Source organism: Typopeltis vanoorti, chromosome 8, assembly GCF_054136105.1.
Source record: "Typopeltis vanoorti isolate ZY-2024b chromosome 8, IOZ_Tvanoo_1.0, whole genome shotgun sequence".
Taxonomy (NCBI): Eukaryota; Metazoa; Arthropoda; class Arachnida; order Uropygi; family Thelyphonidae; genus Typopeltis; species Typopeltis vanoorti.
Window position 1 is genome coordinate 115,294,395 of NC_143556.1, and position 20,215 is coordinate 115,314,609.

General features: G+C 34.3%; 1 protein-coding gene across 1 annotated transcript in view; it reads right to left on the reverse strand.

Moving 5' to 3' along the window:
- Positions 1 to 2,841: 2,841 nt before the first annotated feature.
- Positions 2,842 to 20,215, reverse strand: part of LOC150104298 (bone morphogenetic protein receptor type-1B-like) — a 193,154-nt gene continuing 175,780 nt past the window's right edge. Inside the window, exon 11 of the mRNA XM_090396453.1 lies at positions 2,842 to 2,970. Coding sequence (XP_090252579.1) covers positions 2,842 to 2,970 — 129 coding nt within the window. The remainder of the gene's footprint in view (positions 2,971 to 20,215) is intronic.

The following is a 20,215-nucleotide window of genomic DNA, read 5'->3' on the forward strand; positions in this document are numbered from 1 at the left end:
GACTACATTTATATTTTATAATTTATTTAAACAAAATGTTCTATTATTAGTGCACAAAAATTTGCTGCAAAAAGTATCTTTACCGAATTTTAACTTTTCAGTTTGTTTAAAGCATCTTTCAAATGTTTGGCTAATAGTTTAATGTGTGTGTGTGTGTGTGTGTGTGTGTGTGTAAACTGCCTAAAAATTCAAGTATCTATCAATCCTTGAAGCCACATGCCTGAGAAAAGTTTATTTCCTTGTGTATAATCTGTCAAGTGGACTATTCACATCATCTATTTTACTTGAATACTGTCAACTAATAGCCCTGGCATGCAATTTTAGTTACACAGATGTAATTTATAATGAAAAAAAATTATATATATAGAAATAAAAATACAGTCAGCTGAAAGATAGATAATAATAGTGCCTGTCTCATGGAAGAAAAAGTAAAATAAGATACATTGGCAACATTTTTGGATTAATAATGGAATGGAATTTTTTGTGTTTCGATGAAAATTTAAATTTAAGGGATGCATATAAATGTGAAAAATGACAATGAGCACACAGATTAATTAAACCAGTTCAATGACCCATATCCAGCAGCATGGAAAAGAAAGGAGAATATTAAAAAATATTCTTTCATTTGGATGGCAAGGTCAAAATATAATCCTTCTGTTTCTTTCAGACAAATACCATAAAAAACAGACACATGAACTATTTCAAGGCTAACTTGGAATGTTTCACATGTCAGCTATTCTCAACAAACTTCGCCAGGAGAAAAAAAGATAAAATAAGTGAGGTAATTTGGGATATCAAAACATATCACACTCAAACAGACTTCTCTGTAATGATATTTGATGCAATTTTTATTTCCACTGGAAGAAAGGTGCTGGCAGATAAGAGTCCTATTAAAGTAGCCAGGAAAAGAAAAGATTCAATAACTAGCATAGCGTTTTAGCGGAAAGAATATCAGTTACAAAACTTATCACTATATGAATAGCAGGTGACTTGTCAAACTGAAAATGTATAGCCTATGCAGAAAGATCAGTTAAGATTATCTGCTGTCTAACTTTTAAACACATTTTTATTATTTTTTTTTTGTAAACTAGACAGGGAGAATGGAATGTTACCAAGAATTACATGCAAGATAAAAAAATGTCCTATTATAAAATGCACAGCTCATATGATAATCTGAGATCATAAATATTTTAAATGACATGAGTGAAGTTACTAAAAAATGTTCCATCTGTTAACAAAATCTTATAGCTATTTAGCTACCTCTTTACCTATGAGTGACTGAACTGTTACATCAAACATCATTACACAAATACTAAGTACAAAGTTGATGTCCCATCCCCCCATAATTATGAGCATCTTTTATTTCTTTTGGCACAGTCCTGAGAATCTACTCTCAGAATAAAACCCATGTCATATGTTTCTAACAATTTAGTAATCACAGCTTTCTTATGTGATATAATTACATATGAGATCAGAAATTATGAATGACAGTTTCAGTCTGGTTTGAAACTTGATTTCACAAAGAAATAATACCAGGTCAATCAATTATGCAAGTGTAAACTGCACATCTGTCAGAAACAGATTTTCATTTTTTTTGCAAAGTCCAGAAAAGTTCAAATAAAAAATAAAATAAAAAATCTTTTGCCATTAGAAATATTCAAATGGAGAACTATTATTTATTTTAAAGCATTGTTTCCCAACTATATTAATTTGCACGTTTTTCTGACAGTTTTAAGAAATCTGAATTTTGTATACTGAAAACTCCATATAAATTTTAAATTCAGGCACAGAATGATAATTTTGATACTTTTTATACATTATTTGATAATATTAACTTTCATTCAGGAAAACTGTACTCTAAATTTGGTCTCCTTTCTTAATGATTTCCCCCTCCCCCAATATAAAACCAACCTTTAAAGAGTTTATATTCAGATGTCAAATGTTATTTTTACTTATGAAAAAATTATAAAATGCCAATAAGATGTAATCATTAGTTGGGAAATATTCCTTTGAAATAAAAGAAATGCAATAATGATTGCATTTGCTTTGAGAAATATACAGATGCTGAGAATTTAGATCTCATTTGCAATTATAATTACACTTCCTGTATACTTACTTTATATACAGTACATCTATCTATCTAAGTATAGAGGATATACTAGAGAGATAAAGTACATACATAAAAATTTTATTAAACAAGTCTTCATTCAAATTGTTTGAAATAAAATGTCCTATTTCAAAGAGGCACACTATCGAGTGTCATGCAACTGCGATTCACCTTCACTCGTTTATCTGCACTGGAATCCTGAGTTATTTTGAGGAAGTATACATGTACTTTCTTATAGTCTTGTGTAGCAATTCAGTGATTTCAAAGTATAAAGATTTGATTCATGAAACTGCAATTTATCATGGCAGTGTTCTTCCTTTCCCCTTCTCTCAATCTCTTATTGTTCTAAATGCAAGAGGTAGGTTCTTCTCCTCTTCATGCTATCTTATCTGTCCTTGCAGTCTGAAGTTCATCTTCTTTGCAGGGCAGACATAGTGACATTTCGAATTTAAAGCACTGGTGGTTTTCTTCAACTTCTTCACTGTGCTTTAAAAGCAACTTGAATTGATGGAGCTGACATGTTTCAATGTCAATACGCAACTTAAGATTTTCTATATTTTCATTTTGGCAGACAGTTGTGCAGGTTAGCCTCACCAAAGTTGTCTCTTATTATTACTGACGGCTGGAATAAACACCCTGCCACTAGGAAGGCACAAGGTCAGAGGCGGATTACCTGACCATGGAGTTGGCTAGGTGATGTCACTGTATAATATTATGGGAGGTAGAATAGTAATTTAAACAACTTTGGACTTTTGACTATTTTCTAATTTGGAAAGAGTCTTTTTTACACGAAGAGCTGTAAGTCTAACAGCAGGATTATGATGCCAGCATTCATGCATGATTTTGGCCATCGTCTGTAACACCTATATCAAAATAAATATATTTAACTAGATGAACAAGAAAATAAAGAAAAATGAAACAATTTCCTTATCTCTTGGGCATAAATATTACTTAAAACAGACTTTAAAACTATGCTTAAATGAAGTATAGAATTATAATTTAAAAAAAAAAATTAATCATTCCTCCTAAATGTATAAACTTCATATAAGGAAAAGGAATCTAAAACAGCTGACCTGACTGGCCAAGTGATTAGGATATCTGCTCAGCAATTGATCAACAGATTGTGGGTTCAAATCCCACTATTTACTGAAGTCTGAAGTGGTTTGGAGAAGTCCTACCTTTAGTCTCTGGATCAGGATTTCCACCCTTAGCTTACCTATGGTACTAATACTAATGTACTATAGGTCAATGATCCATAGTACATTATTATTATTACATAAATATTAATAACACTTTAAACAATCACCCCAAAATAGACCTGTTATTGCTAATGTAACGTCAGCTGTCAATCTCAACAATAACTCCATTTCAATTGTCTAAACCACACAATATAATTACTTTTATCACATAATCACATTCATGAGATCTGATATCTCATGTCAGAGAATGTCAAATCTTGAACCCTATTCTCCCATCCTGCATGATCTGCTCTGGCTCCTAACTGCAGAAATCAGTTGTGGTTTATTAGATATCTATTTTGTAACCAGTCATTACCATCAACTTCACTGCTGCTTTTTTTTTTTTTTTGTGTGTGTGTGTCCAGCAACAAAAAATACACGTACTACAGTTGCATCAGCATACAGCCTTGTATTCAGTAATTTCAATCACACATTTTTATGGATGGTATTTATGGAAAATTTTCCATGCTACTCCTCTAAATTAATATTAATTAATTTAGAGTAGCAGCATAAATTAATATGGCTATTTTGCCTATTTTTCCCCTTTTATGATGTCATTGGCTTTTTACTCGATTTTAGGGCATTACTGATGTTTTAAAGACATAGATAAATGAAGAACATAAGGAAGGAAATTTTGGACATACCTTCGTATAATGTTCCTAGTTGCCTTCTTTTTGAGTGGCATCTAGCGTATGACAATACACATTTATATATTACTGTTGAAGTATGACTGAAAAGAAGGAGGGGAGGGGAACTTGGAAATGTAGAGATAGAAAGATATGGGAGAATTGCAGATAAGACAAAGGTATGTGAATTTAAAACCCTGGTTTCAAGGGTGGGCTGTGAATTCTTTGAGAAGGTGAAAGATAGAAATTTTTTTGGGAAAGGAGAAGGATAAAATATGATGAATACCCCTAATCTTGTTTCATCATATTCTATCATTTTCCTTTCCCCCCAAAAATTTCTGTCTTTCACCTTCTTCTCAAAGAATTCATCCCACACTTGAAACTGTGGTTTTAAATTCACATTCCTTTGCCTTATCTGCAATTCTCCCAGATCTTTCTGTCTCGCAGACAGAAAAACGTGGGAGAATTGCAGACATTTCCACCCTGCACCTTCATTTCAGTCATACTTAAAGCAGTAATACATAAATGTGTATTGCCACACATCAGATGCCACTCAAAAAGAAGACAACCAGGAGCACCCTACAAAATGTCCAAAATGATTCCTTCCTTATATTCTTCATGTATCTGTCTTAAAAACATCAGTAATGCCCTAAAACTGAGTAAAAAGTCAATGCCATCATAAAAGGGGTACTCCTAAAGAAAAACAGGAAAAATAGAATTAAAAATTATGCATGAAAATGATCATTGCATAATGTTTTACACATGCTCTGACAAATTACTAAGAGACTCGTCCATTGTAAACAAGATAACACAAGAAGTAATTTTAATTCTATGCCACTTTATACTAAAATTTTTATCAATGATCACTCAAACATTAAGTGCAGTGTGTGTGGATGGTGCTTGCAGACATTGTTATTTGAACATTCCTTGTAATATGTTTTCATTTAAGCAAAGGATCAGTCACCTGGGTTTCATCCCAAATTTATTAATTAATGAAACCACAAAATCTTGGTCCTCAAACTAGCTTCTTATGAATGCTGATCAAGCATAGGATGGCAAGTCATTCATCTTACACATTATCAAATGTTTTCACATCTTAACTCTTAACAAGATTGCTGAAAAATTTTGCATATAGTACACAGTACAGGATACCTATTCACAACCACTTTTGTGTGAAACCTAACGGTTTGCTAGATACAAAAATTTTTTAGATTTTTAAAGGAGGAAAATGTTTGTGGTATTTTCTCCTAAATCCCCATACAGTGGTCCACTGTATGAGGATGGAGGAAACGAGCAATTGCTACTAAAGCACTGTATGCTCCAATGAGGCATAAATTTTATCCACCATACACTGCAGTGAGAATATTTACTTTTATCATTACCACTAATTCCTGATAAGAAGACACCTATAAGGAGTATGCAGGATTAGATTCAACAAAGTGATACATAACTAAATTTACATATACCATTACTAGTTCCTAGGAAGCAATTTTCTTCCAGATTAATTTGTTAACCCATATTAAAGTTTACTGCTTAGGATTTTCTGAATTTTTCATAGAGCTCCTATTAAAAATAAACTTTTATGATAATGGAGCTTCCACTGCATTCCAATCCAAAGCTAAAATTAAGTTCTAATTAAAAGTTATATATTAAAGAGACATAAGACTTTTTTTTTTTAGAAAGGGATGACATGATATTTGTTGGCAGCGTTGAAAGGAGGCAAAAAAGTATGTGAGGAATCAAAAAAAAGACGCAGAAATATATATATCCAAAAACCAAAATAAAACATGAATAGAACCAATAAAAAGGTAATGATCAAATAGGTTGTTTTTAAAGTTACAAATGAAAATTTTAAAAACTAAAAAATTAAGAATAAGAAGGAACAAAGAAACTTGCAATACACACAAAGGCCAGCAATACAGCATGATGGCTATTTTGTGGGACTCATCAGATTTTTGATGGCTAAAAATTATGAGCTTGCCACATGGTTCGAGAGTACCGTATCATGTTTAATTGCCAAGGGAACAATATAAAATTTTTAATTAGAATTTAATTATTTTAGACTTAGGTTGGAATACATGGGTAGCTCCTAATATCACAGAACTTTGCTAAAAGTAAGTCCAAACTCATCTAGTTTTCTAGTTTGGACATAACAATATGATATTGCAATCTTGACTAATGGTATCTACCCATCTTATTCTTGGTTTTATTCTCATTCTTGGTATTTTATTTCAAAAATTTTGCTATTCATTGTCTTTTTAGAAATACCATCATTTTCCATTCGAAAAACATGTCCTGCTCACTGCAACTTTTTGAACACGATTAAACTAGATATTGTAGGTTCATTGTAGTCTCTGATCCTCCAGAGACCATTCTCATTCACTGGACTAATATTTTTTTAAAATATTTTCATTTCAAAAGCCAATCCTTGCCTAAAATGTCGATTTATATATTTGTACTTTAGTCTTCCAATGGATTTCTTTTGAACGAAATATACGAGAGAATAAAAGGCCTGTATCGGAATAATATTCCCCAGTTATTGTTTTACCCTTTTCAAGATAATAAATAAAATGCCTTTAGCATCAAAAACGGCGATGCTATAACCGTTCCTGATTGAACCGACTTTGTCTTCTTTGGCACTGAACAACCGGCTTATCTCATTTGGTTGGTTTGAGATCAATAATCCTAAATGTTAAAATTGTTCCATTTTTTTTTCTATTTTAAGTTTCACACTTATCTGTTAATTGATTCTGCCTGGAATTAATTTGCATATACTACATATGTAGATGAAATATGCATCTGTACTGATTTATTTACAGTACTTTTAATATCTACTGGCAATGATTGGATATGTATTTCAAAACCAAGTTAAAAGGTATTGGAGATGGACTATCTCATTGTTTTAATTCCTTAGTGGAAAGGGGTCTGTTAAATTATTTTGTATTTTAATCTGTGCTTCTGAAATTTTCACTGTCATTCTTTTAAATTTTGCTAGCTTACCTAGTATTCCAAAGTGTGTCACAATCTCATATAATTTTTATCAATTAATGCTGTCAAAAGCTTTTGGGAAATCAAAAAAAATCTGATGAATATTCATATCAAATTCCCAAACTTTTTAAAAATAATTGTTTAACCATATTTATCTGATCAATTGTAGATTTGCCATTCTTGAAACCTGCTTGGTAGACACCAATTATCTTTTCCATAAATGGGTTTACTTTGTTCTTCAAAATAGAAATAAATATTTAGTACGATGTACATAACAAAAAATATACCTCTATAATTTTCACAAACTATTTTGTCATTTTTTTTATACATCAAGTAGATTAGAATAGGGGTGACTGAAACAAAAAAGACCAAAACTGGTGAGATCTTTCTGAGCAATAAATACAAAATGTTATATTCAGGCAATGACAATCAAGGAAAAGAAGGAGTAGCCATAGTATTCAACACAAAATACGAGGCTAATCTTCTTGAATGGCAGGCAGTCTCAAGTAGAGTAATGTGGGCAAATATGAGAATGGGGAACTGGACAATGAGACTTATTTGTGCCTATGGTCCCACAGAAGGTTCTACTAAGGTAGAAGTGGAGGAATTTTTTGATGCTTTAGAAAAAGCAACTGACACAATGAAAAATGAAAAGTTGGTCCTTGTTGGGGATCTAAATAGCAGAGTAGGAAATGATTGTGAGACATACAAAAATATTTTGGGAAAATTTGGAGAAAAGAGCAAAGCTAATAATAACGGCAAATATCTGTTGGATTTCTGCTCAGGACATGGACTGGTTATTACTAACACCATGTTCCAACATAAAAATGTGCACAAATTCACATGGAGAGAAGAGGCTAGGAATAAGAAAAGTCTCATTGACTATGTTATTGTTGATAGTGATGTTTTCTCCCTGGTGCAGGAAACCAGAGTGTACAGAGAATTTGAAATTGGAAGTGATCACTATTTAGTCTTGAGCAGGATAAAATTGAATTTTATATTGAAAAGAATAACATGTAAGAAAGTTTTAAAGCGAATAAAAGTTGAGCAGCTCTCAGATGTGAGCTGTAGACTAAAATACACAAAGATTATTGAAGAAAAAATGAAAGAGTTTGAGAACAGGAATCAAACCTTGGAGATTCAGTGACAAACTCTGAAGAAAACATTGATTGATTCTGCCAGAGAGGCATGTGGTGAGGTTGTCTGTAAGGATAAAAAAATCAGAACTCCCTGGTGGACACAGGAAGTTAAAGAGGCAGTGAAGGAAAAGAAGAAAGCATACCAAAAGTTCCTGTCAAATAAGTCAGCTTGTGCTCTTAGAGAATATAGAGACAAATGCAAGAATGCTAAACACTGTGTAAAACTAGCTAAACAAAAGTCATGTGAGGACTTTGGCAAGAATATAGAAAATAAATATCAAGAAGGTGGCAAAATATTCTGGAGGTTGTTGAAGAAGCTCAAGAATGGAGGAAAGAGTGCTATAAAAGGAATTAGAGATGATAAAGGTGACATGAAAACGGGAGAAAAAGATATCCTTGAAGTATGGAGTAATTACTTTGAAAAACTGCTAAATGAAACAAGCAGTGATTACAGCACAGTGGTAAAAAACACTGACCAGGCATGTAGTCAGGAATACATATCCATACTTGAAGTAGAAAAAGCCATCAAAGGCTTGAAATGTGGAAAGGCAGCAGGAGTAGATGATATTCGACCAGAAATGCTGAAGTATGGTGGTATAAGAGTCTTACAGTGGCTGCACTGCATAGTTCAGAAAGCCTGGACAGAGGGACGAATTCCCGATGATTGGAGTAGAGCTCTCATAGTACCCATATATAAAAAGGGAAAGAAAACTGCATGTGAGAATTTCAGAGGTATTTCCCTACTGAGTGTTCCTGGCAAGATCTATGCAAGTATACTTGAGAAACGGTTGAGAAGAATTGTGGAAGAAAAGCTTGGTGAAGAACAAGCTGGATTCAGGCCAAATAGAGGCTGTCAGGATCAGATCTTCACTTTACGACAAATAGTCGAGAAAGCATGGGAATATAACAAAGATCTGTATTTAAGTTTTGTCGATCTGGAAAAGGCATATGACAAGGTGCCAAGAGAGAAGCTATTCAATACGCTGCAGTTATATGGTGTCAATGGGGCATTATATCAAGCAATACTTAGTCTTTATTTGAGTTGTAAGTCAGCAGATAGAATTGAAGGAAGTACAGGAAGATGGTTTAATGTTAAATCTGGTGCGAGACAAGGATGTACATTATCCCCTCTGTTATTCATTATCTATATGGATCACATTATGAAGGAAAGTGGTATTAAACATGATATCAAAATTGGAGATGTTAATGTCAGCTCTTTGCTTTATGCGGATGATGTTATACTTCTAAATAAATCCGCTACAAGCCTGCAAGATTCTCTGACTAAATTGAAAAGCTGTTGTAATAGATATGGTATGAAGGTCAGCAATAAAAAGACAAAGACAATGAAAATAGGCAGAATCATCGAAAATGTCAACTGTGTTGTGAATGGAGAACCTGTGGAACAAGTAAAACATTTCAGCTATTTAGGCACGATTTTTACTGAAGATGGTAAATTAAATATAGAAATAGACAACAGAATCAGCAAAGCTGGTATGGTGGGAAGTCAACTGAATAAATTCATATGGAATAAGAGAGAAATTAGTCGGAACACTAAATTAGCTGTATACAAGACAGTGTTCAAACCAGTTTTAACTTATGGATCTGAGAGCTGGGTCAGAAGTAAAACACTTGACCAAAGACTAGAGACCACAGATATGAGAGTCCTGAGAAAGATTATAGGCGTGAACAGATGGCATCAATGGCAGTATCATATTAAAAATGAGGATATTAGGAAAGAACTTGACATTGTCAGCATTCAGGAATGCGTTAGCAGAGCTAATCTCAGGTGGTATGGTCACTTAAACAGAATGGGCGAAGAAAGATTAGCAAAACAAGTGTTCTCTGCCAGGTTGGCAGCAAAACGACCCAGAGGAAGACCAAGACATAGGTGGATTGATAAGGTACAAAGTGCTTTAGACGATAGAAATATAAGATCTGATAATGTTGGAGTGTTGACAAGTAACAGACTGATTTGGAGGAAAATTGTAGATAGGAAATTAATAGTGATGTAATTTTTTTCATGTAGTACTGTCATATCCTGTACACCCCTTGAGGATACATGGCCGGAATTTGATGATGATGATGATGATGATGTAGATTAGACCTTCCCCATTCCTTTCTATTCGCTCTTTCTTCTATATGGTTAAAATAAATTCGTATATTTGTTTGCACTTTTTTGCTGGTCTCTTCATCAGTCGCCTCCAATAATTAGTGATAGACATGGGCCAGCTATCTCTGATTGGCTACCAGTGGAGATCTCCAAAAGCTAGATAAGGCATAAAGGCCTCTCCTACTCCCAATAAGGGAATAAAGGCATTAGCTGATTTATTTTGTCTTCTAGTCTCTTTTCTTCCTGTTTATCCCATTAAAGGCTAGTGTTTTATTCTTTTGACAGATTTTATCTACCATTCATATCAGTTCTTTACATTTTCTTTCTTTAATCCTAGTTGTCTTGTAAATTCTTTGTACGATTTCTTTTTATTATTGCTTAAGCACATTTGTCATCTATAAATGAAGAATGCTAAGAAATTACATTCTTTGTTTAACCCTTTATCCAAGAATAAGCAAGCCAAGTTTGCACCTGAACTATTTTCAGGATTGGGCAACTAGTATAAAGATGCTGATGACTTCATCACTTGCCTTGGTATCCCATACTTTACATTATGAACATTATTATTCTTATGGACATATATACTGCTATGCATTATGGGAAAGGTCACTACCCAGACTGGTTTTGACCTTTACAGAGGTCTCATCAGTGGGAGCCAGACCTAGAGGTGATACCAAGGTTGATACCAACACATTTTTCATCCAACCAATCTCTTCTTTTACTTATTTTCATAGCCTAGAGCTTCCTTCTATATTTTATTATATATCTATACTTTCAACCTATATTTTGTGTTGAAAAGTGGTTTTAACCTAAGTTTCTGTGAGTTCAACTTTAGTACTCTTTCATTCTTCCCTGTTTCTTCATTGAGATTCTGCACCTATACATGACCTTACATCCATAATACTTGATGTTGATCTTTTATCTCATGATCAATCTGATCAAAATGTTTGCCATGTGGGGATACCCTGTCCAAAATTTTAGGAATGGCTTTATGAGAAAAAAATGTAGAGGATATAAACATATTTTTACTTACAGGTAAATCTATCAGTTTCTCTCTGTAATCATTAGAGTGGATCTGCAGACTGTGTTTTCCAGTTGTTCATTTATACATATCTTCCTATCCAAACCTGACATTGAAATTTCCAATAATCATTTTTATGTCATTAGATGGTGTTGAATCACTGCCTATTATTTTGCAGAAAAAAAAACTGTTTTCCATATTATGCTTTTCTACCAATGGTGAATGAGCATTTATAATCCATAAATTAAAAAAGTTTTGATTCTTATTGTGCATGATCTTTCATTCACAGGTCTAAAATCTAGAACATTCTCTTTAATGCCTCTATCTGATTCTTGCTTCCTTGATTCTTTACCACATGAAAAAACTGAGTTTACCAAAATTTTCGATTTCTGTTCCAATCCATCTTGTTTCTTGTACTGCAACTAACTTTAATTTATATCAATGGATTTTTTGATGAGTGCTCTAAGTGCTCCTGTTTTACATAATGTTCTTGCATTCTATGCCCCCAAATCATAATCCAATAACCATTTCTTGAGTCATTTCTCAACCCCCACACACACCAGGTTCTTTCTCAAGTACAGGTAGCTCCTGACTGAGTTAATCTGTTCCTAGTGAGTGCTCATAAAGTGGGAATTTATTTCCCGATAGATGTAATATCAAATAATGGTCAACAAAATAAGTGTCTCCATTTAAGAAATAATATGAACATTTTTAGTATGTAACTATGTAGGCTATGGGGCGCTTAAGGGTCACAGCTGTATAACTGAGAGGAGACCTCCACATAGCCTTTAAAGGAATGCGGAGAACCGACCAGGGCTTCTGACCTAATGTCCAATCCTCACCTTCTCATGGTGCACCCTGTTGGGTATCTACTTTGATACTGAACGAATGAGGATGGGCTGGCAATTTGGGATTTAGCAGTCCAAATTGTATTCTTATTGGTTAAACCAAAATAAACATGACAACATGACAAAATTTCATGCCGGCTGGGGCGTCGCCCGGTTAAACAAGGCCCCCGTTGTTTTCGCCAGGGAACCAGGGCGAACAGCGAAAAGTCAGCTACTGGAACAAATCTGAAAACAAACCCCAACTCAACATCACCAGAGTTAAAGATCGGTACTATCAATGTAAGAAGCCTGAATGGCAAAGAAATGGAGCTAGCTGAGGAATTAGATAAGTACCAGATCGACATAATAGGGGTGACTGAAACAAAAAAGACCAAAACTGGTGAGATCTTTCTGAGCAATAAATACAAAATGTTATATTCAGGCAATGACAATCAAGGAAAAGAAGGAGTAGCCATAGTATTCAACACAAAATACGAGGCTAATCTTCTTGAATGGCAGTCAGTCTCAAGTAGAGTAATGTGGGCAAATATGAGAATGGGGAACTGGACAATGAGACTTATTTGTGCCTATGGTCCCACAGAAGGTTCTACTAAGGTAGAAGTGGAGGAATTTTTTGATGCTTTAGAAAAAGCAACTGACACAATGAAAAAGGAAAAGTAGGTCCTTGTTGGGGATCTAAATAGTAGAGTAGGAAATGATTGTGAGACATACAAAAATATTTTGGGAAAATTTGGAGAAAAGAGCAAAGCTAATAATAATGGCAAATATCTGTTGGATTTCTGCTCAGGACATGGACTGGTTATTACTAACACCATGTTCCAACATAAAAATCTGCACAAATTCACATGGAAAGAAGAGGCTAGGAATAAGAAAAGTCTCATTGACTATGTTATTGTTGATAGTGATGTTTTCTCCCTGGTGCAGGACACCAGAGTGTACAGAGGATTTGAAATTGGAAGTGATCACTATTTAGTCTTGAGCAGGATAAAATTGAATTTCATATTGAAAAGAATAACATGTAAGAAAGTTTTAAAGCGAATAAAAGTTGAGCAGCTCTCAGATGTGAACTGTAGACTAAAATACAGAAATATTATTGAAAAGAAAATGAAAGAGTTTGAGAACAGGAATCAAGCCTTGGAGATTCAGTGGCAAACTCTGAAGAAAACATTGATTGATTCTGCCAGAGAGGCATGTGGTGAGGTTGTGTGCAAGGATAAAAAAATCAGAACTCCCTGGTGGACACAGGAAGTTAAAGAAGCAGTGAAGGAAAAGAAGAAAGCATATCAAAAGTTCCTGAGAAATAAGTCAGCTTTTACTCTTACAGAATACAGAGACAAATGTAAGAAAGCTAAACAGTGTGTAAAACTAGCTAAACAAAAGTCATGGGAGGATTTTGGCAAGAATATAGAAAATAAATATCAAGAAGGTGGCAAAATATTCTGGAGGTTGTTGAAGAAGCTTAGGAATGGAGGAAAGAGTGCTGTAAAAGGAGTTAGAGATGATAAAGGTGACATGAAAACAAGAGAAAAAGATATCCTTGAAGTATGGAGTAATTACTTTGAAAAACTGCTAAATGAAACAAGCAGTGATGACAGCACAGTGATAAAAAACACTGACCAGGCATGCAGTCAGGAATACATATCCATACTTGAAGTGGAAAAAGCCATCAAAGGCTTGAAATGTGGAAAAGCAGCAGGAGTAGATGATATTCGACCAGAAATGCTGAAGTATGGTGGTATAAAAGTCTTACAGTGGCTGCCCAGCATAGTTCAGAAAGCCTGGACAGAGGGACGAATTCCCGATGATTGGAGTAGAGCTCTCATAGTACTCATATATAAAAAGGGAAATAAAACTGAATGTGAGAATTACAGAGGTATTTCCCTACTGAGTGTTCCTGGCAAGATCTATGCAAGTATACTTGAGAAACGGTTGAGAAGAATTGTGGAAGAAAAGCTTGAAGAACAAGCCGGATTCAGGGCAAATAGAGGCTGTCAGGATCAGATCTTCACTTAAAGACAAATAGTCGAGAAAGCCTGGGAATATAACAAAGATTTGTATTTAAGTTTTGTCGATTTGGAAAAGGCATATGACAAGGTGTCAAGAGTGAAGCTATTCAATACGCTGCAGTTATATGGTGTCAATGGGGCATTATATCAAGCAATACTTAGTCTTTATTTGAGTTGTAAGTCAGCAGTTAGAATTGAAGGAAGTACAGGAAGATGGTTTAATGTTAAATCTGGTGTGAGACAAGGATGTACATTATCCCCTCTGTTATTCATTATCTATATGGATCACATTATGAAGGAAAGTGGTATTAAACATGATATCAAAATTGGAGATGTTAATGTCAGCTCTTTGCTTTATGCAGATGATGTTATACTTCTAAATAAATCCGCTACAAGCCTGCAAGATTCTCTGACTAAATTGAAAAGCTGTTGTAATAGATATGGTATGAAGGTCAGCAATAAAAAGACAAAGACAATGAAAATAGGCAGAATCATTGAAAATGTCAACTGTGTTGTGAATGGAGAACCTGTGGAACAAGTAAAACATTTCAGCTACTTAGGCACGATTTTTACTGAAGATGGTAAATTAAATATAGAAATAGACAACAGAATCAGCAAAGCTGGTATGGTGGGAAGTCAATTGAATAAATTCATATGGAGTAAGAGAGATATTAGTCGGAACACTAAATTAGCTGTATACAAGACAGTGTTCAAACCAGTTTTAACTTATGGATCTGAGAGCTGGGTCAGAAGTAAAACACTTGACCAAAGACTAGAGACCGCAGATATGGGAGTCCTGAGAAAGATTCGAGGCGTGAACAGATGGCATCAATGGCAATATCATATTAAAAATGAGAATATTAGGAAAGAACTTGACATTGTCAGCATCCAGGAATGCGTTAGCAGAGCTAATCTCAGATGGTATGGTCACTTAAATAGAATGGGAGAGGAAAGATTAGCAAAACAAGTGTTCTCTGCCAGGTTGGCAGGAAAACGACCCAGAGGAAGACCAAGATATAGGTGGATTGATACGGTACAAAGTGCCTTAGACGATAGAAATATAAGATCTGATAATGTTGGAGTCTTGACAAGTAACAGACTGATTTGGAGGAAAATTGTAGACAGGAAGTTAGTAATGATGTAATTTTTTCATGTAGTACTGTCATATCCTGTACACCCCTTGAGGGTACATGGCAGGAATTTGATGATGATGATGATGATGGTCCCACAGAAGGTTCTACTAAGGTAGAAGTGGAGGAATTTTTTGAGGCTTTAGAAAAAGCAACTGACACAATGAAAAAGGAAAAGTTGGTCCTTGTTGGTGATCTAAATAGCAGAGTAGGAAATGATTGTGAGACATACAAAAATATTTTAGGAAAATTTGGAGAAAAGAGCAAAGCTAATAATAACGGCAAATATCTGTTGGATTTCTGCTCAGGACATGGACTGGTTATTACTAACACCATGTTCCAACATAAAAATGTGCACAAATTCACATGGAGAGAAGAGGCTAGGAATAAGAAAAGTCTCATTGACTATGTTATTGTTGATAGTGATGTTATCAAATCCTCTGTACACCAGAGTGTACAGAGGATTTGAAATTGGAAGTGATCACTATTTAGTCTTGAGCAGGATAAAATTGAGTTTCATATTGAAAAGAATAACATGTAAGAAAGTTTTAAAGCGAATAAAAGTTGAGCAGCTCTCAGATGTGAACTGTAGACTAAAATACAGAAAGTTTATTGAAAAGAAAATGAAAGAGTTTGAGAACAGGAATCAAGCCTTGGAGATTCAGTGGCAAACTCTGAAGAAAATATTGATTGATTCTGCCAGAGAGGCATGTGGTGAGGTTGTGTGCAAGGATAAAAAAATCAGAACTCCCTGGTGGACACAGGAAGTTAAAGAAGCAGTGAAGGAAAAGAAGAAAGCATATCAAAAGTTCCTGAGAAATAAGTCAGCTTTTACTCTTACAGAATACAGAGACAAATGTAAGAAAGCTAAACAGTGTGTAAAACTAGCTAAACAAAAGTCATGGGAGGATTTTGGCAAGAATATAGAAAATAAATATCAAGAAGGTGGCAAAATATTCTGGAGGTTGTTGAAGAAGCTTAGGAATGGAGGAAAGAGTGCTGTAAAAGGAGTTAGAGATGATAAAGGTGACATGAAAACAAGAGAAAAAGATATCCTTGAAGTATGGAGTAATTACTTTGAAAAACTGCTAAATGAAACAAGCAGTGATGACAGCACAGTGATAAAAAACACTGACCAGGCATGCAGTCAGGAATACATATCCATACTTGAAGTGGAAAAAGCCATCAAAGGCTTGAAATGTGGAAAAGCAGCAGGAGTAGATGATATTCGACCAGAAATGCTGAAGTATGGTGGTATAAAAGTCTTACAGTGGCTGCCCAGCATAGTTCAGAAAGCCTGGACAGAGGGACGAATTCCCGATGATTGGAGTAGAGCTCTCATAGTACTCATATATAAAAAGGGAAATAAAACTGAATGTGAGAATTACAGAGGTATTTCCCTACTGAGTGTTCCTGGCAAGATCTATGCAAGTATACTTGAGAAACGGTTGAGAAGAATTGTGGAAGAAAAGCTTGAAGAACAAGCCGGATTCAGGGCAAATAGAGGCTGTCAGGATCAGATCTTCACTTAAAGACAAATAGTCGAGAAAGCATGGGAATATAACAAAGATTTGTATTTAAGTTTTGTCGATTTGGAAAAGGCATATGACAAGGTGTCAAGAGTGAAGCTATTCAATACGCTGCAGTTATATGGTGTCAATGGGGCATTATATCAAGCAATACTTAGTCTTTATTTGAGTTGTAAGTCAGCAGTTAGAATTGAAGGAAGTACAGGAAGATGGTTTAATGTTAAATCTGGTGTGAGACAAGGATGTACATTATCCCCTCTGTTATTCATTATCTATATGGATCACATTATGAAGGAAAGTGGTATTAAACATGATATCAAAATTGGAGATGTTAATGTCAGCTCTTTGCTTTATGCAGATGATGTTATACTTCTAAATAAATCCGCTACAAGCCTGCAAGATTCTCTGACTAAATTGAAAAGCTGTTGTAATAGATATGGTATGAAGGTCAGCAATAAAAAGACAAAGACAATGAAAATAGGCAGAATCATTGAAAATGTCAACTGTGTTGTGAATGGAGAACCTGTGGAACAAGTAAAACATTTCAGCTACTTAGGCACGATTTTTACTGAAGATGGTAAATTAAATATAGAAATAGACAACAGAATCAGCAAAGCTGGTATGGTGGGAAGTCAATTGAATAAATTCATATGGAGTAAGAGAGATATTAGTCGGAACACTAAATTAGCTGTATACAAGACAGTGTTCAAACCAGTTTTAACTTATGGATCTGAGAGCTGGGTCAGAAGTAAAACACTTGACCAAAGACTAGAGACCGCAGATATGGGAGTCCTGAGAAAGATTCGAGGCGTGAACAGATGGCATCAATGGCAATATCATATTAAAAATGAGAATATTAGGAAAGAACTTGACATTGTCAGCATCCAGGAATGCATTAGCAGAGCTAATCTCAGGTGGTATGGTCATTTAAATAGAATGGGAGAGGAAAGATTAGCAAAACAAGTGTCCTTTGCCAGGTTGGCAGGAAAACGACCCAGAGGAAGACCAAGATACAGGTGGATTGATACGGTACAAAGTGCCTTAGACGATAGAAATATGAGTTCTGATAATGTTGGAGTCTTGACAAGTAACAGACTGATTTGGAGGAAAATTGTATATAGGAAGTTAATAATGATGTAATTTTTTTCATGTAGTACTGTCATATCCTGTAGACCCCCCTTGAGGGTACATGGCAGGAATTTGATGATGATGAACTATGTAGGCTGTATGGATTGCATTTTTATCTTACTTTAAATATTTTTCTTTATCCTTTAAAACTATACAGACAGCTGAAATGCTTTGGTAATATTTCCTACACAGATATTGTAGTCATTGTGGCTGCATGTTTGCTTATTTTGTTTCAAATGTTATTCCTCTTCCATTTTTTAATATTACTCTCTGTAGTATTACTTTGCTCTTCCATACTATATATCATCACAGTATCAATAAGAGGATAAATTGGAAATAAAACAAGATAGTGAAAATGAAGAACATAACACTCATTGTAACTTCAGGGTGGTAACTGATTAATGTTATTTGAGTGATGAGACACACTTATCTGCACAAAGAAACAAATGCTGTATTTATGAGCATTTATTTATTGCAATTAATGTGCATTTTAAATTTTTTTTGACACTGGAAAAAAAACTTGCAAACCTCAGGACTCAAACTCCCTGTAGTAGTTTTCTGGGAATAGGTTGTCTGCCCATTTGCCGAAAATACCAGACCAAATTTCCATATTTATATCTCCCAGAAATAAGGAGACTTAGCTATACCTTCAGGCAATTGGGTCTACATGAACCACGGATCCTTATTTGGTATATCTGGAGAAGCTCTTAACAGGGAATAAGTCCAAAGAAAGAGAGAGAGAGAGAGAGAGATGCATCTGGTAGGTTGTAACTCCTAGTGACTTTTGTGATATTCACAAAAATGCATCTAAACCAAAATTTAGTAAATTTTGAATTATGATACTAGAAACTGAAGCCACATTTGGGTGCATCTCCATTCTTATCAAACTTTTATAGTTCCTGTTATCATTACACAGAAAATGAGTTCCAATTTGTGTGGTACTATGCTGTGATTTTTTTCTGCTAAAACAGGGTATTTTTTTTTGACAGTGACAATTATACTGTCTCATAAAACATTTTGCTGCTTTAATGCCCTATCTCTTAATTGCAACAGATAGCAAAAATGGTATTTATATAAAAGTGATTAATTTTATGTTCTTACCAAAGTCTTCCTATGACTTTTGTTTAGTTAGTTCTACACAGTGTTTAGCTTTCTTACATTTGTCTCTGTATTCTCTAAGAGCACAAGCTGGCTTATTTGCCAGGAACTTTTGATATGTTTTCTTTTTTTCCTTCACTGCCTCTTTAACTTCCTGTGTCCACCATAGAGTTCTGAGTTTTCTATCCTTGAAGACAACCTTGCCACATGCCTCTCTGGCTGAATCAATCTGTTTTCTTCAGGGCTTGGCACTGAATTTCCAATGTTTGGTTCCTGTTCTCAAACTCTTCATTTTTTCTTGAATGTTTGTGTATTTTAGTCTACAGATGTGAACTGTAGATTAAAATACATAAACATCATTTTAAAATGAGTAAAATTCTAATCTTTAAAGGTATTGTTGATTATAGTTATGACACAGTTATCTGGTCATATAACTATATAGGATTATATAACTATAATCAACAAAATTACACAATAACCACAGTAATAAACATTAACTTTAATGAAATGTACAGATATTTCTACAGTATGAAATATCTGTACTTTCATTAAAGTTTATTATTGTGGTTATCGTGTAATTTTGTTGTTTAAGTAAAATTCATCTAAAATTACATAAATCGTTTATACGTTCATTTTTGTATGAAAAAGTTTGAAAGATATATTCAGTGTTATAAAATTTCCTTATGTCTATTAGAATATCAAAAATGATTCAAACTGATAAACAGTATTGATACACAGACATTACCTTTGAGTAACAACAATTTTCTCTTTATGAATATTGTGCAGACTAGACTGCTACATTTTTTTAAACTTCATCTAGTACAGTTTATTGCCCCTAATGTTGCCATTAGGATACTAGATTTTTTCTATAATCTGCTTGAAATTGTATGCAGGAGGAAAGAAGAGTGATTTTGTAGAGAGAGCTGACCTAGCTACAATATTTCTAACTTTATTTTCCTTGATCCCAATAGGGTTTGGAATCAAATACAAACAAAATGTCCAAATGGGTCTCTTCCTACTTTATGTTTTTTATGTAAGATCTACAGAATGCAGTTGCTGCATTCCAATGGAATCTTATCAGATATGCTATGCTATCTTCCCAGAGAGCATATCTAAAAATTGACACAACTAAAAACTGATTCTCGACCATCTGTATAAAGGTCTTAAAGAGCCAGTATACAGAGGATAGGATGAAGTTTCTAAGAAACAAATAACAAAATTGACAGGTGTGGAACAAAGAAAGGCTT